The following is a 23,462-nucleotide window of genomic DNA, read 5'->3' on the forward strand; positions in this document are numbered from 1 at the left end:
CCATGAGGCGAGGGAAGAGATTGCTGAGCCTCTGGCTAGGATCTTTATGTCCTTGTTGTCCATGGGAATGATACCGGAGGATTGGAGGGAGGCAGATGTTATCCCCTTGTTCAAAAAAGGTAGAAGGGATAGTCCGGGTAATTATAGACCAGTGAGCCTTATGTCTGTGGTGGGGAAGTTGTTGGAAAAGATTCTTAGAGATAGGATCTATGGGCATTTAGAGAATCATGGTCTGATCAGGGACAGTCAGCATGGCTTTGTAAGGGGCAGACTGTGTCTAACAAGCCTGATGGAGTTCTTTGAGGAGGTGACCAGGCATATAGATGAGGGTAGTGTAGTGGATGTGATCTACATGGATATTAGCAAGGCATTTGACAAGGCTTCACACGATAGGCTTATTCAGAAAGTCGGAAGGCATGGGATCCAGGGAAGTTTGGCCAGTTGGATTCAGAATTGGCTTGCCTGCAGAAGGCAGAGGGTTGTGGTGGAGGGAGTACATTCGGATTGGAGGGTTGTGACTAGTGGTGTCCCACAAGGATCGGTTCTGGGACCTCTACTTTTTGTGATTTTTATTAACGACCTAGATATGGGAGTAGAAGGGTGGGTTGGCAAGTTTTGCAGATGACACAAAGGTTGGTGGTGTTGTAGATAGTGTAGAGGATTGTCGAAGATTGCAGAGAGACATTGATAGGATGCAGAAGTGGGCTGAGAAGTGGCTGATGGAGTTCAACGAGGAGAAGTGTCTCCAGCTCCTTGGTATGAACATAGAATTCTCCAACTTCCGGTAATTCCCTCCCCCTCCCTTCCTCTATCCCTATTTCACTCTGCCACCTCCCCCAGCTGCCTATCACCTCCCTCATGGTTCCGCCTCCTTCTACTACCCATCTTTCCCCTTGCTGGTTTTTCACCTGGAACCTACCAGCCTTCTCCATCCCACCCTCCCCCCACCTTCTTTATAGGGCCTCTGCCCCTTCTCCCTGCAGTCCTGATGAAGGGTTCCGGCCCGAAACGTCGACCGATCTTTTCCACGGATGCTGCCCGACCTGCTGAGTTCCTCCAGCGTGTTGTGAGTGTTGCTTTCTCCTATCAAATTCCTTCCACTCCAATCCTTATCTTTGCTACCCACCTGGCTTCACCTATCACCTTCTAGCTACCCTCCTTCCCCTACCCTGACCTTTTTATTCTGGCATCTTCTCCCTTCCTTTCCAGTCCTGAAGAAGGGTCTTGGCTCAAAAAGTTGACTGTTTATTCATTTCCATCAATGCGGCCTGACCTGATTTCTTCCACATTTTGTGTGTGTTGCATTGGCTTTCCAGCATCTGTAGACTTTCTCATCTTTCATATTGTGCAAGATATGTTTCATTTATTGAATTTACAGCTTTCCCTAGTGTGCCTTATGTATGAAAGTAAATTTTTCATGAGAACAACCTGCATTTACATTGCCTAGAAGTCAATTGGTTTTATCTGTCAAGAGCTTTTAGACAATGTCATAAGCATTAGAACAGGCAAATAAAGGACTGGGTCATGAGATAAAGGTAGTAGGTGCTGAATCCTTCACACTTGCTGCAGAGCTCAGTGAAACTGGCTATTTTCCCACCTTGCCTTCATATTCTTCAATTCTCCCATGTTCCAAAAATCTACTAATTTCGTCCATCCATGCCTACCTAGAGCAGAGGATTTCAAAGGTGCACAACCTGCTAGGAAAAGAAATTCCATCTGGCCTCTGTAATAAAGGCCCGATCATACGTACCCAAGTCGAGCCTTCCTGCTGGGTAGGCACCCAGTCCAGTGATAAAACATAAACACCTTCAACTGTGAAGACAGTTGCAATGTGTTCATCTTCTGTTTTATACTTGTGATGACTAACATTACAGCAGGACAACATGCATGTGAGTGGGGTCACCAACTTTTTCTGAACAGGTAAGTGCAAGACTTTCTTAATGTTCCAAATTGATTTTTAACAAGTATGAAGAACTTTTACTTTTACCTTCATTAACAAATCTATTAAATAGTTTTCAAATTATTAAATATCAAAGATTTTAAAAATTGTTTCAAAGGCCTTGAGCTTGGCAAGCTGTCACAGTAGTCCAGGGGAAGGGTTTGGTGACCTGCCACTTCAGGGTCAAATGCTTTTTGAAGTCTGCTCTTAAATAGGTCAGGAAAAGAGAGTACTGAAGGAATAGCAAGCCCAATCAAGTACATTTCAGCTGCACTCAGTTCTGCCCCCCGACACGCTTGAACATCTGGCATACTGCTAGTGTCTTACACAATGAAGACTGGTGCAAAATATTTAAAAATGCAAACACGAGGAAACCTGCAGATGCTGGAAATTCAAGCAACACACACAAAAAATGCTGGTGAACGCAGCAGTCCAGGCAGGAAGAGGTACAGTCGACGCTTTGGGCCGAGACCCTTCGTCAGGACTAACTGAAAGAAGAGATAGTAAGAGATTTGAGAGGATGAGGGGGAGATCCAAAATGATAGGAGAAGACAGGAGGGGGAGGGATGGAGCTAAGAGCTGGACAGTTGATTGGCAAAAGGGATATGAGGCTGGAGAAGGGAGAGGATCATGGGATGGGAGGCCTAGGGAGAAAGAAAGGGGGAGGGGGGGAAACGCTCTGTCCGTCAGAGAAAGCAGGATCTCCCAGTGGCCACACATTTTAATTCCACATCCCATTCCCATTCTGATATGTCTATCCACGGCCTCCTCTACTGTAAAGATGAAGCCACACTCAGGTTGGAGGAACAACACCTTGTATTCTGTCTGGGTAGCCTCCAACCTGATGGCATGAACATTGACTTCTCTAACTTCTATTAATGCCCCACCTTCCCTTCATACCCCACCCGTTATTTATTTATTTATTATTATTTTCTCTCTTTATTTCTCCCTCTGTCCCTCTTACTATAACTCCTTGCCTATCCTCTGGGCTCCCCCCCGCCACTTCTTTCTTCCTAGGCCTTCCGTCCCATGATCCTCTCCCTTCTGCCAATCACCTGTCCAGCTCTTGGCTCCATCTCTCCCCCTCCTGTCATCTCCTATCATTTCGGATCTCCCCCTCCCCCTCCCACTTTTAAATCTCTTACTAGCTCTTCTTTCAGTTAGTCCTGATGAAGCGTCTTGGCCCAAAACGTTGACTGTACCTCTTCCTAGAGATGCCGCCTGGACTGCTGCGTTCACCAGCATTTTTTGTGTGTGTTGTAAAATATTTATTCAGTTTATCTGCCATTTCCTTGTTCCCATTACTAACTCCACAGTGTTATTTTCCAGCTGATTAATATCTACTCTCGCTTCTCTTTTACTCTTTATAATAATAAATAAAGGCATCCGTTAGTCCTGCGAGACCATGGATCTGCACCTGGAAAGTCTTCACTTTCCAGGGCGCAGGCCTGGGCAAGGTTGTATGGAAGACCAGCAGTTGCCCATGCTGCAAGTCTCCCCTCTCCACAACACCAATGTTGTCCAAGGGAAGGGCATTAGGACCCATACAGCTTGGCACCAGTGTCGTCGCAGAGCACTGTGTGATTAAGTGCCTTGCTCAAGGACACAACACGTTGCCTCAGTTGGGACTCAAACTCACGACCTTCAGGTCGCTAGTCCAATGCCCTAACCACTTGGCCACCAGCCCACACTTTACTTTTTATATATCTGATAAAAAACTTATGTAGTCCTCTTTTATATTATTTGCTATCTTACTTTTCTATTTCATCTTTTCTTATCGCTTTTTAGTTGCCTTCTGTTGATTTTTGAAATCTTCCCACACCTCTAGTTCCCCACTAACTTTTTCTACATTATATGCATTCTCTGTTGTTTTTACACTCTTTGACTTCCCTTGTCAGCCATGATCGCCTCATCCTCCCTTTAGAATACTACTTCATCTTCAGGATGTATTTTCCTTCACTTTCCAAATTGCTCCCAGAAACTCCAGCCATTTTTGTTCTGCTGTCCTCCCTGCTAGTGTCCCCTTCCAATCAACTTTGGATAGCTCGTCTCTCATGTCTCTTTGTAGTTCCCTTTACTCCACTGTGATATTGATGCATCTGATTTTAGCTTCTTCTCTTCAAACTGCAGGGTGAATTCTTTAATCATTGAAGAATTCAATGAATTTGATCATTGCCTACTAAGGGTTCCTTCATGTTAAGGTCCCTAATCAAATCTAGTTCATTACACAATCCCCAATCTAGAATTGTTTTCCCCAGTGAACTCAACCACAAGCTGCTCTAAAAAGCCATACTGTAGGCATTTTAAAAATTCCCTCTCTTGCGATCCAGCACCAACCTGATTTTTTTCCTAGCTCATGCATCTGCATATTGGAATCCACATGATTACTGCACACAGCCCTTTTTAAATGTCTTTTCTATCTCTTGTTGTAATTTGTACCCCATATAGTCGCTACTTTTTGGAGTCCTGCATATAACTTCCATCAGGGTCTTGCATTTTCTTTACTCTTCACAAGGATTCTCTATCTTTTGATCCTATGTTACCTCTTTCCAAGGATTTGATTTCAATTTTGTTTTAAACCATCAGAGATACCCCACCCTCTCTGACTACCTGCCTGTCCTTTCGATACAATGTTTATCCTTGGACGTTAAGACCCTAACTATGATCTTCTCTCAGCCATGACTCTGATGCCCACAACGTCGTACCCGCCAATCTCTAACTGTGCTGCTTGATCATTACCTTATTCCGTTACTACCTGCATTTAAATATCACACCTTCAGTCCTGCACTCATCACCCTTTCAATTTTGCCCCCATGTTACTGGAAATTAAATTCTTATCCCTTTCTAAACTTGCCTTTTTGTTTATCCTGTAGACTTTCATAACTTTCCTTCCCTTTTACTTTATCCTCACTTTTCCAAAGTGTTGAACCTACTGTTTAGTTTAACCCATCCGACTGACTGTAATTTAGTTCTCTCATCTACTCATTCTTCCTCACGCTGTCACTACACCTTGAACCTACTTTTGTATATCCATTCTCTGCCCTATCGCATCGGCCTCATTCCCCTGCCAAATTAAACCCTCGTCAACAGCTCTAGCAAGCTTGCCCGCAAGGATATTGGTGCCCTCGAGTTTAGGTGGAACCTGTCCTTTCTGTATTGGAGGCTTGTGGCTAGTGGTGTGCTGCAGAGATCAGTGCTAGGTCCATTGTTGCTTGTCATCTACATTAACAATCTGGACGACAATGTCCACACGCACTCCACTCTCTGAGTGAAGAAGTTCCCCCTCGTGTTCTATTTTGCAGTTCACCTTTCACCCTTACCTTATGACCTCTAGTTCTAGTCTCACCCAACCTCAGGGAAAATGCAAACAGGCTTTTCACACTATCCCTACGCCTCATAATTTTGTATACCTCTTTCAAATCTCCCTTCATTCTTCTACACTCCAGGGAATAATGTCCTAACCTATTCAACCTTTCCCTATAATTCAGGTCCTCAAGTCCTGGCAACATCTTTGTAAATTTTCTCTGCAATCTTATTAATGTCTTTCCTGAAGGTAGGTGACCAGAACTGCACCCAGTACTCCAAATTAGGCCTCACCAATGTCTTATTTAACTTCAACATTTAACTTATTTAACTCTATATTTTGATTTATGAAGGCCAAAGTACTAAAAGCTCTCTTTATGACCCTGTCTGCTTTTAATAAACTAAGAATATGTATTCCCAGATCCCTCTTCTACTTCACTCCTGAGAGTGCCCCACCACTCATCATGCAAATCCTACTTGCTTTGTCCTCACAAAGTGTAATACCTCACACTTGTCTGTATTAAATTCTATCTGTCATTTTCAGCCCATTTTTCTAGCTGGTCCAGATCCCACTGCAAGCTTTGACAGTCTTTCTTGCTGTCTACTATGCCCCCAATCTTGGTGTCATCCACAAAGCTGCAAATCCAGATCATTTAATATGGATGACAAGCAACAGACCCAACACTGATTTCTGTGGCACACCACTTGTCAAAAGCCTCTGGTCAGAAATGCAAGCAACTACAATCACTCTCTGACTTCTCACAACCAATTTCCGAAGAGAAGGCAGGTGGTTGGGGCTGAGAGGGATCAGCCATGATGAAATGGCAGAGTATCCTCAATGGGCCAAACTGTTCAATTCTGCTCCTTTATCTTATGGTCTCCTGTGAAGCCAATGTCTAATCTAATTTACTACCTCATCCTGAATGCTAAGCAACTTTATGTGGGACCTTGTCAAAGGCCTTGTAGACAACAAACTCCATGTAGACAACATCCACTGCCTTACCTTCATCAACTTTCCTGGGAACCTCCTTGGAAAAACCCAAGATCGATTATTCATGACCTACCACACACAAAACCATGTTGACTATCCCTAATCAGTTCCTAGGTACAGATGAAGTCAGAAGTTTACATACACCTTAGACAAATACATTTAAACTCAGTTTTTCACAATTCCTGACATTTAATCCCAGAAAACATTCCCTGCCTTAGGTCAGTTAGGATCACTACTTTATTTTAAGAATATGAAATGTCAGAATAATGGTAGAGAGAATAATTTTATTTCTTTCATCACTTTCCCAGTGGGTCAGAAGTTTACATACACTTTGTTAGTATTTGGTAGCATTGCCTTTAAATTGTTTAACTTGGGTCAAATGTTTTGGGTATCCTTCCACAAGCTTCTCACAGTAAATTGCTGGAATTTTGTTCCATTCCTCCAGACAGAACTGGTGTAACTGAGTCAGGTTTGTAGGCCTCCTTCCTCGCACATGCTTTTTCAGTTCTGCTCACAAATTTGCTATCAGATTGAGGTCAGGGCTTTCTGATGGCCACTCCAGTACCTCGACTTTGTTGTCCTTAAGCAATTTTGCCACAACTTTGGAGGTATGCTTGGGGTCATTGTCCATTTGGAAGACCCATTTGCAACCGAGCTTTAACTTTCTGACTGACGTACTGCAATGTTGCTTCAATATATCCACATAATTTTCTTTCCTCATGATGCCATCTATTTTGCGAAGTGCACCAGTCCCTCCTGCAACAAAGCACCCCCACAACATGATGCTGCCACCCCCATGCTTCACGGTTGGGATGGTGTTCTTCGGCTTGCAAACATAACGATGGTCATTATGGCCAAACAGTTCAATTTTTATTTCATCAGACCAGAGGACATTTCTCCTAAAAGTAAGATCTTTGTCCCCACGTGCACTTGAAAACTCTAGTCTGGCTTTTTTATGGCGGTTTTGGAGCAGTGGTTTCTTCCTTGCTGAGCAGCCTTTCAGGTTATGTTGATATAGGACTCATTTTATTGTGGATATAGATACTTGTGTACCTGTTTCTTCCAGCATCTTCACAAGGTCCTTTGCTGTTGTTCTGGGATTGATTTGCACTTTTCGCGCCAAAGTACATTCATCTCTAGGAGACAGAATGCGTCTCCTTCCTGAGTGGTATGACGGCTGCGAGGTCCCATGGTGTTTATACTTGTGTACGTAAGGAGGTTTTGACTTTTATATTACTGCGGGGGTTAATTAAAATGGCGTCTTTGTTATGTTAATCTGGGGAATGCGGCTTTGTTGTGTTAAACGCTGAGAAAGTTTGCGCTAGCAGCTTGTTTTGGTTTAGAGTGTGATAAGAAATATGTTATTAACCAATTGTTGTTATGTTTTTGGTGTATTTGAAGATACTGTATGCGCAGGGTTTTGGGGGGAGAAGGCGGGAGAGCGAGGCAGAGGATGGACAATGTGCTGTGATGTCCGCTAACGGGGTCGGACCCCAAGGAGGGCGTTCGGCGAGGAGATGGAGACGGACTCATGTGGAGCGTCTGGTCGACCACCGTTGTTGGTCCCAGGCGGCCGGTCGAGGTGGTCCGAGGGGGTCGCAGGGTGAAGAAGAAGGTCCTTGAGCTCCAACGGTTTTTGTGCACGAAGAGATTGAACTTTGATAAGTGTGGCGCCTTTTATTTTCCTTTTATATTTTATTCTCTATTAATTATATAGTTCCAGTAATATCTATAAACTGTAAATCGTATCTGGTGTATTGTCTGTTATTTGGGCGGGGTGGGGTACCTCACACAGCATCCACACAAACTAATTACCCAGTTTGGCGGGGCCGAGGCTGTTTCCCTAGACGACAGTGAGCCGAGCGACCCCAAGGGTGGCCAGGGGGCTACATTGTGTGGGCTTTGTCCGGGATTGGATCTACTGGTATGCTGTGTGGGTGCCCTGTTTAAATCTGTAATGTGTGTCTCTGTGGGTTATTTGCTGTTGATTGCTGTATGTGTTGTGGGTGCGGTCTTTGTTCGAGTTCGGGTTGGCATTGACGTGTTGGAGGTGGCACTCGGGACTGTCCATGCGGTTGGGAGAGAGAGGAAAGAGTGGTCTGATTTGGAGGTAGGGTCTGCGAATAAATGTTCTAGCTCTGGCAGGCTCCGCCTGGCACTGCGGATAGTGTCCACCCCAAGAGGGGCGGAGAAGTGGGCGGAGCTGATCTCTCAGTTGTTAGATGAGTGGCAGTGCTCGGTTGAGGGAGAGCGACAGGGATTGGTTGAAAGTTTGAGTAGGCGGGCTGGTGACGGTGTTAGAGCTGTCAGGTTCACTTACACCATAGTGACAGCTGTCAGTTATCTGAAAGAGTGGGGCAAGTTTTCAGTGTGTCTTCTCTGGCTAGGAGGATGGCTAAATTGCTTGCAGTGCCGGGGGATCATTTCAGGGGATCAGTTGTTCAGCTGATCAGAGAGGTGTCGGGAAACTTAGTGGAGGCCCAGTGGGGAACAGCTTGGGGTCTCTGGGGAAGCACGTTCCCAGCAACGTACCAAGGAACTTCTGAAAGGAAAAGACCCTATTCCTGAAGGCTTAGAGAGACCACGCCCCAGGGTATCGTTACGGATAGAGGGAAGCGATGCTGAAGCTATCCTCGACCCCAGGGCACAGATCAAGTTGTTGTACAGTTCGTTTTACAACCGGTGTCTGAAGCATTTACCCTTGACAACTGCAAGGGCACCGGAGACTTTGGGTACTAGTGGCAGTAGTTATCCAGAAGACAATGATTAGTTAATGACCCTGGAGTTCATGGAGGCATCTTCTGGGCACCCAGCATGTCGAGTTGCTTCTGAGGAGGTGTGTAGCAGCCTTGAGCCAGTACTGAATTTAAACAAGACCCAGCAGTGGTACGGCTTGGGGAAAGTAGCTGAGGGTGAGACCCTCTTAGTAGATGCTCCGAACCACCACGAGGGAGGGGAGTTGACCGCTGAAGACACCTCAGTGAGAGAGAGGTCGCGGCAACTGGACCCTAGCGAAGTGGAAGATGAAGGCAGCGTGTGTGTGGATTATGCGATGTGGTTTAATGTGCTGCATCTGAGGAGTGGATGTTGCCAGATCCTGAGGAGTGCGGCTGTTGAGCCGAAGATGGCCGATACTAGTTCCCTAGGATTCTTCCGATCCGAAAAGATGCCCAAGGGCATATCCGGAGCCCCTGCATCCTTCCTGCGGGGCATGAGGAAGACCATGGGGGAAGTGAAGGTGTGTGGAGTTTTGACGTATGTGGATGACCGCCTAGAGCTTGGATTCGCCTGGGGGGACTATGAGGCGAGGCGAGTGGCTGAGCCTGGGCGACAGAAGCGAAGTGTCAAATGTGGAGGAGTTTTTGGCCGGAGGAGTTAGCTGCAATGTGAGAAAAATGACCCGACATACCAGTTGAACTTCCTGGTGTTGGGACAGACGGTAGTGGACCAGGGGATGGAAACCCAGGTCGTCAATCTGAATGAGACACAGGGAAGAGAGGGGATTTGCACCACACTGCGGTCATGTACTGATGAATTAATCCAGCGAGCAGAAACAATGACCCACCTTCGAAGGGATCAGCAGAAACCCAAGACGTCGATTCAGAAAAGACTGGAAGACTTACAAGTTGGGGAAGATCAAGCAAGTGTTCTGACTAAGGCCAACAGAAAACCGAGAGCCCAGGGAGGGGAGTTTGACTACACTCCCGAGGAGGTGAAGAAATGGAGGACAGATCTCGGAAAAGGGAGGCGGACGCTTGAAAGGAACCTGAAGATGACTATCGCGAGTTTAAATGAAGTGGAAAAACTGAAAGTAGACCTGAAAGACGTATATATTAATGACTTGGATGAGGGAATTAAATGCAGCATCTCCAAGTTTGCGGATGACACGAAGCTGGGCGGCAGTGTTAGCTGTGAGGAGGATGCTAAGAGGATGCAGGGTGACTTGGATAGGTTAGGTGAGTGGGCAAATTCATGGCAGATGCAATTTAATGTGGATAAATGTGAGGTTATCCACTTTGGTGGCAAAAACAGGAAAACAGATTATTATCTGAATGGTGGCCAATTAGGAAAAGGGGAGGTGCAACGAGACCTGGGTGTCATTATACACCAGTCATTGAAACTGGGCATGCAGGGTCAGCAGGCGGTGAAAAAGGTGAATGGTATGCTCGCATTCATAGCAAGAGGATTCGAGTACAGGAGCAGGGAGGTACTACTGCAGTTGTACAAGGCCTTGGTGAGACCACACCTGGAGTATTGTGTGCAGTTTTGGTCCCCTAATCTGAGGAAAGACATCCTTGCCATAGAGGGAGTAAAAAGAAGGTTCACCAGATTGATTCCTGGGATGGCAGGACTTTCATATGATGAAAGACTGGATCGACTAGGCTTATGCTCTCTGGAATTTAGAAGATTGAGGGGGGATCTTATTGAAACGTATAAAATCCTAAAGGGATTGAACAGGCTAGATGCAGGAAGATTGCTCCCGATGTTGGGGAAGTCCAGAACGAGGGGTCACAGTTCGAGGATAAAGGGGAAGCCTTTTAGGACCGAGATTAGGAAAAACTTCTTCACACAGAGAGTGGCCAATCTGTGGAATTCTCTGCCACAGGAAACAGTTGTGGCCAGTTCATTGGCTATATTTAAGAGGGAGTTAGATATGGCCCTTGTGGCTAAAGCGATCAGGGGGTATGGAGAGAAGGCTGGTACAGGATTCTGAGTTGGATGATCAGCCATGATCATACTGAATGGCGGTGCAGGCTTGAAGGGCCGAATGGCCTACTCCTGCACCTATTTTCTACGTTTCTATGATAAGCTTCTAAGAAAAGCTGGATCGCATGACATCCAGAGAGAGTTAGCTGAGTAGATACAGAATTGGCTTGATGGTAGGGAGCCGAGGAAACAGTAAAAATTTGTTTTGTCAGACTGGAGGACAATGACAGACCCATTGCTATATATCGTCTAATTCAGTGATTTGGATGGGAATATAATAGGCATGGTTATTAAGTTTACAGGTGACACTACAATAGGTGGTGTTGCAGACAGTGAAGATGGTTATCAGGATTTATAGTGGGATATTGATCAGGTGGGAAAGTGGCTGAGGAATGATAAATGAAGTTTAATTTGGATAAGCATGAGATGTTTCATTGTGGGAGATAAATTAAGGTACGATATTCAGAGTCAACAGTAGGGACACAGGGATTGTTGTAGAACAGAGGGACCTAGGTTCTCTAAAAGTGGCATTGTTGGTAGGCATGGTCGTGAAGAAGACTTCCGGCATGCTGAACCTTATCAGTCAGGGCACTGAATATAGAAGTTGGGATATTATGTTGCAGTTGTACAAGATACTGGTGAAACTGCATTTTGAATATTTTATTCAGTCACTCTTTTATAGCAAAGATATCAGAGAGCTTCTAAGAAAGCTCTCTTAAGATAGCAGAGAAGATTTATGATAATGTTGCCAGGACTGGAGGGGCTGAGTTATGGAGAGTTTCAACAAGTTGAGACATTTCTCATTACAGTGTAGGAGAATGGGGTGGGGGGTGAAATCTGATAGAGGTGTATGAGAAACATGAGAGGCTTAGAGAGGGTCAATGCAGACTTTCTACCAGGATTGGAGAACCAGGAACTAGAGGGTAAAGGGTTAAGGAGAAAGGGGAGACATTTATTAAGAACATCAGTGGCAACAACTTCAGCCAGAGGTTAGTTAGTATATGGAATGAACTTTCAGAGGAAGTGATTAAAAGGTATTTGGGAAGGTACATTAATAGGAAAGATTCAGAGGAATATGGGCCAAAGGTACTGTAGGAAAGAGGGAATATTAGGAAGCATGGACCAACTGGAATGAAGGGCCTGATTCTGCATTATGTTACTCTACACAGCTGACGTACTGTGCCTGCAATGCAGACTATCTATACGATCAGAATCAGGTTGAAAGCACCAACATATGCCGTGAAAGTCGTTTTTGTGGCAGCAGTACGATATAGAGAAAATAAAAGCGCAGTTACAATGTGTGTGATATATGTATATATGTGTGTATATGTGTATGTATGTATGTGTATATATAGATAACTAGTATATATAAAAAAAAAGTGAAGTAGTATTCGTGGGTTCAACGTCCATTCAGAAATTGGATGACAAAGGGGAAGAAGCTGTACCTGCATCATTGAGCATGTGCCTTCGGCCTCCTGCACCTCCCTCCTGACGGTAGCAATGGGAACAAGGCATGTCCTGAGTGATGGGGGTCCTTAAGATGGGCTTCATTGATATGCAAAGATTAATTCCCTCTCCCATAAACTCCACCACTTGGAAGGACAAGGGTAGCAAATACTTCCACTACCATCCAGACTCCAACCAAAATCTATTCTGATTTGGAAATATATCAGTTTCCTTCATCAATCTCACCTCTCTCATTGGAATTGCAGTAGTAACTCACTGTACCAACTGCTGTGGTGGCTCACTGCCATTTCACAAGGGCGATAAGAATGACAATTCCCACCATACATTGTGACGGGAGCCTGAATTATCTGTGCTTTTAAAAAGAGAGAGAGAGCTGTACAGCACAAACAACTTGTTATGAAGAGAGAGAGAGGCGACGACTGCTCATAGTTTGTTTGGAAGTTCTGCAAGGACACCGACAGCTTCTGAGTTCCTACAGAGAGAGAAGGGAGGAGCTACTTGATGGACAGCTGGTGTTCAGCACAACAGTACTTAAACCAGCGTAATTGCTTGTTTCACAGGACACGCAGATACACTAAGGTGTGGTGAAGTTACCACAATTCTGTTCAGGTGCCTAGAGTGTGGGACTGAGGATCGATTACGAAGTATTGATCTGTGATTATTAGTGCGTGAAAGAGCGACCTTGTGGAGTCTACCAGTGTGCGCAACCCTCGCCTGGGTTGGTAGACTATCACTTGAAGATGGTGCGCTTAAGTTGGTCAAGTTTGGCTAACTTGGAAGTTTCGGAGGACAACGGGAAGAATCGACGGCATCGGCTTACTCGAACAACCACAACACCTCTCTCTCTCCATCACTACTCAACTCAATACCACGAACTGAACTGAACCTTACCTATCACCGTAAGACTGTATCTATTTACCCCTAGGCTTGAAGAAGCTTGGTTTTTATATTTCCACACTTATATAATCATTGCTAACCTGTTTGAGTTATCTGATTTTATATTACTATATTGGGTAGTTACTAATAAACGAGCATTAGTTAACAGCAATACCAGACTCCAAGGTGTTTTCCATTTCTGCTGGTTCTTTAACCCGTCACGGAGTATGTGACAACATGTATAAGACATTCACACTTACCAGCTGTGCCTGAGTAAGGTACTTCTTCCACCAAAGATATGGTTGCATGGATGGAATAGTGGACAGGCCATAGTAGGAGTACATTAGAACATGGATAAAACTGTTCAATGTTGGACCAAAGAAACCTGCACAGAAAAAAGTTAGAGGTATAATACTTTTCCTAGGAATTAATTTTAAAAAACCGATAAGAATGGAAGGCCAAGGCACTTGTCATTAGCAATTCGAGAAGATAACCAAATTCAGATGAGCATGGCTGAGCTACTTCAGGCATCTCTGATATACTGTAAAGCTGAGGGGCCAGGTGTGATAGTGCTGCTGGCCCTCTAGGCTCAGGTTGTGCACTTACTGCTTCCAGACTAAGTCTAGTAGCAGTGGTTGGAAGGTCAGGAGTGCTGGTATCTGACCTCTATTTCCTCCTCGATATCCAAAGTAGTGGCATGGAAGTTGGGAGTGAACCAACAATCTACTTGACCTGCTCAATGGTAGTGCTCTCTATGGAACAGCAATGTAGTCCAGACCAGTAGCTCAAGTGTAATGTTGATTTTAATATAAAGAAAGCTTTGCAATGCCTTTATCATAGTAATATCCAAAGGGTATTACAGGAAAAAATTTACCAATGTATTGTAAGCATCCAAAAGTATCAGGAGATAGTTCAAATGTAGGGTTTTGGCATTAGAAATGACATGTGCCAATGGTGAGATAGAATTAAATGTATAGTCACTCCAGCAATCCCTTGTATTTCTATATCTGTCACTTTGGCAAGTTTGTGGACACAGCTCACCATGTGATGGAAACCTACATCCCCCCCCTTGGCCTCAGTAAAGCTGCAAACATAATCAAAGCACCCACCACCCTGACATTCACTCTTCTTCCCCCTCCCATTAGGTACATGAAATAAAAACTTGGAAAACACAGGCTGCTTCTATCCCACTGTAATAAACCTTTTGTCAAGAGGGACTCCTAACCTCACAATCTACTTTGTCATGGCCTTGCCTGCCTGTTGTCTGCCTATTCTATATTTTCTCTAACTGTGACACTTCATTCTGTTATTGCTTTTCCCTTGTACTATCTTGTGGTACTGATGTGATGAAATGAGCTGCATGGATGGTTTACAAAGTAAAGTTTTTCACTGCACATGAGAAAATAAACCAATTTATTATGAATATGCTTCAACTATCATTTCATCATTAAATTCTATCAAAAAATCTCTCCATTTGTACGCTTTGCTAATCTCTATCTCCTAATTAGCGAACTGTTATTAAGTCACCCTTCAATTAATTGTTCCGCTAAAGTCAAGGTTATCGAAGTTAGTCCAGATAGTCAATGTCTCTGATCTCCGGCTTCATACTGATAAACCTCCTCCATCTGCTTGCCAAGGTTCCTTTCCTAAGAAATGTACATGATACTAGTGTCTCATTCTTTTAAAGAACAACTTGCTTTATTTATAAAACCAAGGGTTTCTTCATTTGACATTTCGAACTTGCCGTATCATATAAAACAATATTATTTCACAAGAACAGGTTCTTTGATCCACCAAGATGACAATGACCATCAAACACTCTTCACACCAATCCCATTTTATCTTCCATGCATTCCCTGTCCAATTAACCTACCAACCCCCACACCTTTGGAAGGAAACCAGGACATTCAGTAGAAATCTATGATATCACAAGGAGAACGTGCAAACTCTTCACAGACACCACTCACAGTCAGGATTGAACCCAGGTCAATACACACCCCTGAGACAGTGACTCCAGTAGCTCATTCAGGAGTCAAAAAAAAAGTACCAACCTGAGAAATCCTCTCAAAACCTTCAGACAATCTAATCTAAGCCAACATCCTGGACTGCTCTTGATTTACATCACTTAGTGTTCAATATGACTCTCATGCAGTGAATGAGCCAGCATGAATCTGATAGCTGTATATAAAATTATGAGAGGGAAAGATAGAGTAGATAGTCATTCTCTTTTCTACGGTGGAAATGTCAGATAATAGAGGGCATAAGTTTCAAGTGAGAGGAGAAAGTTTGAAGGAGATTTACGAGTTTATTTTCCTGGATTGTGCTGTCAGAGAGATGGTGGAAGCAGATACAATATCACTACTTAAGAGGCACAAGAACAAGATAGGCGGAGAATCAAGGGATATAGACCATGTGCAGTTTGTCAGAGTCATGGTCAGCACAGATATGGTGGACCAAAGGGCCTGTTCCTCTTCTATGTTCTTTGGTAGTGCAGTGGCTGATCATTAAGTGAATAAGACAACAATTTTTCTTCACACACCTATAAATTTCTGGGGAAAATGCCAACTCCGCAGGTGTGCGATTTAGGACCAAGACATAAGAGCAGAATATGGCCATGCAGTCCATCAAATCTTCTTTGCCATTCCATCGTGGCTGATTTATTATCCTTTTCAATCCCAATCTCCTGCCTTCTCCCCGTACCCTTTTATGCCCTGACCAATCAAAAACATGTCAACCTTCGCTTTAAATATACCAAATGATTTTGACTCCCTAGCCATCTGTGGCAATGAATTCCAGATTCACTACCCTGTGGCTAAAGGAATTCCTCTTCATCTCTGTTCTAAATGGATGTCACTCTATTCTGAGGCTGCGCCTTCTGGTCCTAGACTCCCCCATTATAGGAAACATCCTCTCCATATCCATTCTATCTAGGCCTTTTAATATTCAATAGGTTTCAATGAGATCCCCCTCATTCTTCTAAACTCCAATGAGTATAGACCCAAAGCCATCAAACGCTCCACATACATTAACCCTGTCAGTCCCAGCATCATTCTCATGAACCCCCTCTGGACCTTCTCCAATGATAGCACAACTTCTCTTAGTTAAACGGCCCATAACAGCTCACAATACTCCAATTATGGTCAGACCAATACCCTAGAAAGCCTCAGCATTACATCCTTGCTTTTATATTCTAGTCTTCTTGAAATACATGCTAACATTGCATTTCCCTTCCTTAGCACCAACTCAACCTGCAAGTTAACCTTTAGGGAATCCAGCATGAGGGCTTCAAAGACCCTCTGCATCTCTGATGTTTGTATTTTCTCCTGATTTAGAAAATAGTCTATGTCTTTAATCCTTCTACCAAAGTGCATGACCATATACTTCCTGACACTGTATTCCATCTGCAACTTCTTTGCTCATTCTCCCAAACTAAGTGCTTCTGCAGATTTCCTGCTTCAACGCCACCACCCCTCCTCCCGACCTATCTTTGTACTGTCCGCAAATTTAACCTTAAAGCCATCAATTCCATCATCTAAGTTATTGGCATATAACGTGAAAAGAAGTGGTCCCAACACCAACCTCTGTGGAACACAAGTAGTCATCAGCAGCCAATCAGAAAAGGCCCCCTTTGTTCCCACTCTTGGTCTCCTGCCAATCAGCTGATCTTTTATTTATGCCAGTATTATTCCTGTAATACCTTGGGCTCTCATCTTGTTAAGCAGCCTCATGTGTGGCACCTTGTCAGAGGCCTGCAGAAAATCTAAGTATACAACATCCACTGACATGCTTTTGTCTATCCTGCTTATTATTTCCTCAAAGAATTCCAAATATAGGCAATTTTTTCCCTTAAGGAAACCTAGCTGACTTTGGCCTATTTTATCAAGTGCTGCCAAGTACCCGAAAGCCTCATCCTTAATAATGGACTCCAACATCTTCCCAACCACTGAGTTTAGGCTAACTCACTTATAATTTCTTCAGCCTCCCTGCCTTCCTTAAAATTGCCGTGACATTTGCAATTTTCTGGTCCTCCAGAATCATTTCAGAATCTAGAGATTCTTGAAAGATCATTACTAATGCCTCCACAATCTTTTCAACCAGCCTCTTCCACCTGGGGTGTAGTCCATCTGATCCAAGTGACTTATCTACCTTCAGGCCTTTCAGCTTCCCAAGCACCTTCTCCTTAGAAATAGCAACTGCACTCACTTCTGTCCAACACCATCGAATTTCTGGCATATTGCTAGTGTTATCCACAGTGAAGACTGACAAAATACTTAATAAATTCATCTGCCATTTCTTTGTCCTCTATTACTACCTCTCCAGCGATATTTTCCAGTGGTCTGATATCCACTCTCACCTCTCTGTTACTCTTACATATCTGAAAAACCTTTTGGTATCCTCCTTCATATTGTTGGCCAGCTAACTTTCATATTTCATCTTTGGTTTGGTTATGTTCTTGTTTTGCATGATATTTAGTTGTTTTCTTGCTTTGCATTTACATAACAATGTGCAACTGCTCTTCTCCCAGTTGAAGTAGTCAATGAGATTCCGTTATTTGAAAGCCCTCTACCACCTCCAAGTGGAATCTACATAGTATACTTATGATGTAATTAGAACATTCTTTCATTTATTACAAATCTTCACTTCAATTTCCCCACTTCTTAATTCCTTAGATTCTTAGCATTATAGAGCACGTAAACAGGCCTTCTAGACTAACTCATCTATGCTTATCTAATGTAATATCAATTGCTTGCATTTGGCCCATTTCCCGCTAAATCTTTCCCATCCATGTGGCTGTTGAAATGCAGTACCACAACTTAATCTCTCACATTGCCATATATTTCTCTTTTTTTTGCTATACAGTATCTAATTGAAATGCCACTTTGAGTAACAAATTAATTGCCTAGCACATTTTGGAATGAAGAAATAATAAAAAGCATCTACGGAAATTAACATTCCCACAGCAAATGGTACACAGACTGTAAGCACAATATTGAACCTAGAGCTGTGAAGCAGCATTGCACCACCCTCAGTAGGTCTCAGTAACTAACATGGGTTAAAATGGCTGGAATTGTAGCCCTCTTATGAATCTCTTGTACAGTCTCTCTCTGTTAGCCAAAATGGAAAACACCAGAACCAAGCACATGGCAAGAATTTCATGAAAAAATATCCCTTTTTTATTCATGGGATGAATATCATTGCAAAGCGGACTATTTATTGTCCGTTCTGAATTGGCTTTTAACTGATTATCTTGTAAAACCATTTCCCGAGGGTCAATTACGTATATTGTAATAGGTATGCGAATCACATATAGGGCAGACTAGCTAAAGGTGAACATCAGATGGGTTTATAAAACAATATGGTAGTTTGTTGGTCAGTGATACTGATAATTTTCATTCCTCAGCTGCCTCGGTGAAATATGAATTCATACTGCTAGAGACAAATCATTAACTCCTGTTTTCTTCTCTTCACTGATGCTGTCTGACCTGCTAAACATTTATATTTTCGATTCAGGATTTTATTTCTGCAATATTTTGCTTTGGGAGTGCTGGATCAATTAACCCACTTGTACAAGTGTTTTATCCAAAATACCACTACAGGCAAATTAGCATCACACCCAAGTTAGTTTGCCAACTCAACACTCACTTACTTTGACCACAAGGTATCCAGTTAAGAACACACCACCAGATGTTGAACATTGTTGCGTGGTGGTACACATGAAGAAAGGTAATTTGACTGTTCTTCTTCCGCAAGATAAAAAATATTGTGTCCATAAATTCAATAGCTTTAGAAAAGTAGTACCACCATAGCACCTTGGCCACCTGCAAGGTAAAGGTGAAAACGTTTAGGATCCCCTGTCCTGAGATGCATACAGCCTAACTTCCTTTATTTCCTTTATTTTTGTTTTCTTTAATTGCTGAAGTCACCTGACTGTTTAATTCATCTACATTTCCAGAAATATCAATCTTTGTCAACCCTTCTTCACTCAACTTCCGGAACTTACCCCAATCAGCTTTTTCAAACAACCACTTTGGGGTTCCGCCACCTGGTCTTACTTCAACTCTTTCACCCACTGAACACAAAACTGGGTAGTGATCACTGCCTACTGTTGAAGCAGTCCAAACTCCCCAGTTACTAATGCCAGCCAAGGTATTAGACACTAACGTAATATCTAACACTGACTCAGTTCCTATTGTTATATCTATCCTTGTGCCGCTACCATCATTCATACACACCAAATCCCTTTCTTCCATCAAATCTTCAATTACCTTTCCATTTGGATCTGTAATCTGATCCCCCCATATTGTGCTATGAGCATTGAAATCTGCACACCACACTACTTTATGTCTGTTTTGTCCTTGTATCTTTAATAGGCTGTCCAAATCCAAACTTTTACATGGATTGTAGTAGTTAATTATAACCACTCCCTCCCCTTTCTCCCACACTTCCACCACTATGTATTCCTGATCACCTCCTTTTTCCAGTACCCTATATGGTATACCTTGCTTGATTAACATAGCACAACCCCCTCCTCCCCCTAGATTTCTATCTTTCCTTATCATTGTATACCCATATACCACAAAGTCTAAAGTTGGTTTCAACCAAGTTTCCTGAATACACACTACATCTGGTTTTACAACCATTTCTTTAATAAAGTGCTTGAATTCCTGGCTATTGGCCAGTAAGCTCCTTGCATTCCATTGTAAAAGAATCACCATAATTAGCATTAACCAACACATGACACTTCCTGGCTTGACTGATTACTGAGGTTCTCCCTCACTTCCTCCCATGTCAGTCCTACTAACCCTAAATGGTTCACTGCTGCTTTTACCACCAGCTGAATTTTGTCACTTTTTGACTTTACCTCAGCCGTACTATTAATCACTCCTGCAATGAATGTTACTAGAGCCTTTTTGTCTACATGAATCCTGTCATTTGTTCTTTGTTGCATCTCTCGTATCCCTATCGCTCCCTGTTCATTAGGAGCATTATTCTGTTCTCTTGACATTCTTACAGCTTCTGCATAAGTGATCTTTCTTTTCACTCTTATTTCTTGAATTTTAGTCTCCCGTCTCACAACCTCACACCCACTATATGCAACATTATGAGCTCCTCCACAGTTGCAGCATTTTGGTTGAACTCCTGTTCCGCACTTTCCATATTCATGATCACCCCCACGTCTAGCACATCTCCTCTGCCTTTTACAGTTTTTAGCCACGTGTCCAAACCTTTGACAATTATAGCACCTCAATGGCTTTGGCACATACACCCTTACTGGGTAACTCATGAAACCCAGGAACACCTGCCTTGGCACTCTTTCTTCTTCAAATTCAATCAATACTGATTCACTTTCCTTTTTCACTCCCTCCTTTGTTGTTTTCAGTCTTTGAACATTCATTACTTTCCCTCCTTTGATATTCCTCTTTATCTCCTCCATATTTATACTCATTGGTATCCCCGTGATCACTCCTTTACAACCACTATTTTGTGCTCCCACCCTCCCAGTGTATTCCACCTTGCATTTTCCTATCTCTTTTAGCTTGAGTACTTTCTCAAGTTGTTCCTCATTCGTACATCTTACCAATAAGTTGCCATCATTAATGACTTTTGCAAATACTATTTCCGCTATCTTATTTGTCAGAGTTGTTGTTAGCACAAACGGGTTAATTTTCTTCAATATGTCCCTGAGCCTTCTCATTAAACCTAATTATGACAACACCTCCTCTCTGAGCTTGTTCATCTTCCTCACTTTCAGAGCTTTCTCCACTATCATTTCTTATTCTTTTATTCCCTTTGTCTTGGTTTTTATTCATCCGTGCCCTCACTACCTCCTCATTCCCTTTATTTCTCCCTTCACAATAATCCACCTCTCCCCAGCTGCCTACCTCTGGTCCCAAGTCTCTATCCCTCTCCTTCTCCACTTTCTTTCCTTCAACCCCGCCTCTTATCTTGTCCGCCATTACCAGACCCACATGACCCCCTCCCAGCAATTTCCGTTCCTTCCCCACAATCTTTCCCTCAACAGGTTCCAAACCACATTCACGCATCAAGCAAAACACAGCCAGCTTCCAGTCGAGCCAACTCCAATCGAAATCCGGAGCGAAATTCTCTCAAACCGCCAGCTTCCGTGCCCCCTGCTGATTTTTACAGCTCGGAAGAGCTGGTTTTGATTGAAAAGTTTAAAAGTTGTATTCCCGATGATGTAAAGGCATACCTAGATCAAGATGATGCCGCCACCCTGCGGGGGTCTGCTAAGATGGCAGATGAGATTATTTTAGCCCACAAGGTTGAGTTTACTCCAGATGAGAGTTTCCCAGCGAGTAGCTGGGAGGTTCAGGGTAACCTTGAATTTGAAACTGGGACGAGTGATGAAAGCCCAGAAGAAACAGCTGTCCTGATTGCCTGTGTTCAGGTTGTTGAAGTACCTGTGCATTCACAGGGTACTGAACCTTGTGTTGAAGCACAGTTAAGGCCTGAGGTGTCTGACTTGTTTGGAAAAGAATGCAGTTCTTTTGTGTCAGATGGTCTTGGTTCAGTGAATAAGGGGTTAACCTTGGTACCAGTGGAAATTGAGGATTCTCAGTCACTTGTATTAGACAGTGTTCTAAAAGTTAGTGAGGGGATGAAAATTGGTGAGGTAAATATTACTGAAGATATTGAGGAAGTGTTGTTTCTGGACTTTTGAATAAAGTACTTGTGAAGGTTGGATTGGTCACGACCTTTGACCCTGCTTGCAGGACAAGGGCCTACTGAAGAAGTATGTGCCACTCTGTTGAATTTTGTTTTAACAGTTGGATGTAAACACCTTCAAGGTTATGATGTTGTTCACGACTGTGATGTGGAGAAGGATTGTACTGGTTTTGAAGTTCCTATGGCGACAAATCGAGATAAAGGTTGTAGGAATAAAATAAATGGATTGTTTGGCATTTTTCACAATATTCACATGTGTTTTGTAAGTCTGGTGATAGTGCTGAGTTTAGTAAACATTGGGGGGAGGCTGACACCTATCCAAGGTAATGTTTATTCAGAAGTTCAGCTAACGAGCAAAGCTCCTGCTAATGACCCATACAGAGAGACTGATGTGTATGCCACATGTGCAGTGACCTGAACCATATCTAAGAGGTCTGCTGATGCAGGTAATTCGGGGCAGGGGGATTTTGAGGCCCAAGATAGCAAAACCAGGGGTTTAAATCATGATGATTTATCAGAGACTTTTCTACCTTCCCTATTCCAGCAGGACTTAGAGGGTAGTAAAGCTGATGAGAAAGGTTTGTCCTTATCTAGAAAGGAATTTATAGAGGAACAGAATCAAGATTCAGAAATTGTGGCTTTAAAGGAGACAGCTCTCACAGAAGAGGAGGTTCAGAAAGAGTCAATGGGATACTACCCTAAAGTTGGGGTGTTAATGAGGAAGTGGAGACCACCTACTGTGCCTTCAAGTGAGGACTGGGCCACTGAACATCAAGTAGTGGTTCCAAAGGTTTACAGGGCTGAAATTTTAAACCTGGCACACAAGATGCCTTTAGGTGGACATTTTGGAGTGAGGAAGACAGTGCACAGGAACTCTATTGACCTAATTTAAGAAAGGATGTTGTGAATTTTTGCAGGACTAGCCACACCTGCCAGGTTGCGGGGAAACCTAATCAGGTTATTCAAGTAGCACCACTTAAACCTGCTTTTGGTGAACCTTTGTCTGGGGTCATAGTGGATTGTGTTGGCCCATTGCCAAAGACTGCAGCTGGTCATCAGTATGTACTAACTGTTATATGTGCTGCATCTAGGTTCCCTGAAGCCGTGCCTCTCAGAAACACCCAGGCCAAGACTGTGGTAAAGGCACTCAGCAAGTTTTTCACACTGGTAGGTCTGCCTAAAGAAATTCAATCTGACCAGGGTAGTGACTTTACTTCGAGAACATTCCAGCAAATAGCTTCTGAGCTGGGGGCTAAACAAATAGTGGCATCTGCGTACCACCCGGAGTCTCAAGGGGCTTTGGAGCGGTTTCATTCCACTTTAAAGACCATGATTAAAACCTACTGTCATGAGAATGACAGGGACTGGGACGAAGGCATACATTTATTACTTTTTGCTGTGAGAGACACCATTCAAGAATCCCTGGGGTTTAGTCCATTTGAGCTCATTTTCGGCCATCGGCCCAAAGGACCTTTGACCTTGCTCAGAGAG

General features: G+C 43.3%; 1 protein-coding gene across 1 annotated transcript in view; it reads right to left on the reverse strand.

Moving 5' to 3' along the window:
* Positions 1 to 23,462, reverse strand: part of elovl2 (ELOVL fatty acid elongase 2) — a 111,438-nt gene that overhangs the window by 6,511 nt on the left and 81,465 nt on the right. Inside the window, exons 5-6 of the mRNA XM_072283738.1 lie at positions 18,931 to 19,102; positions 13,544 to 13,668 (exon numbers count right to left, since the gene is read on the reverse strand). Coding sequence (XP_072139839.1) covers positions 13,544 to 13,668; positions 18,931 to 19,102 — 297 coding nt within the window. The remainder of the gene's footprint in view (positions 1 to 13,543; positions 13,669 to 18,930; positions 19,103 to 23,462) is intronic.

This window comes from Mobula birostris, chromosome 19 (assembly GCF_030028105.1).
Source record: "Mobula birostris isolate sMobBir1 chromosome 19, sMobBir1.hap1, whole genome shotgun sequence".
Taxonomy (NCBI): domain Eukaryota; kingdom Metazoa; phylum Chordata; class Chondrichthyes; order Myliobatiformes; family Myliobatidae; genus Mobula; species Mobula birostris.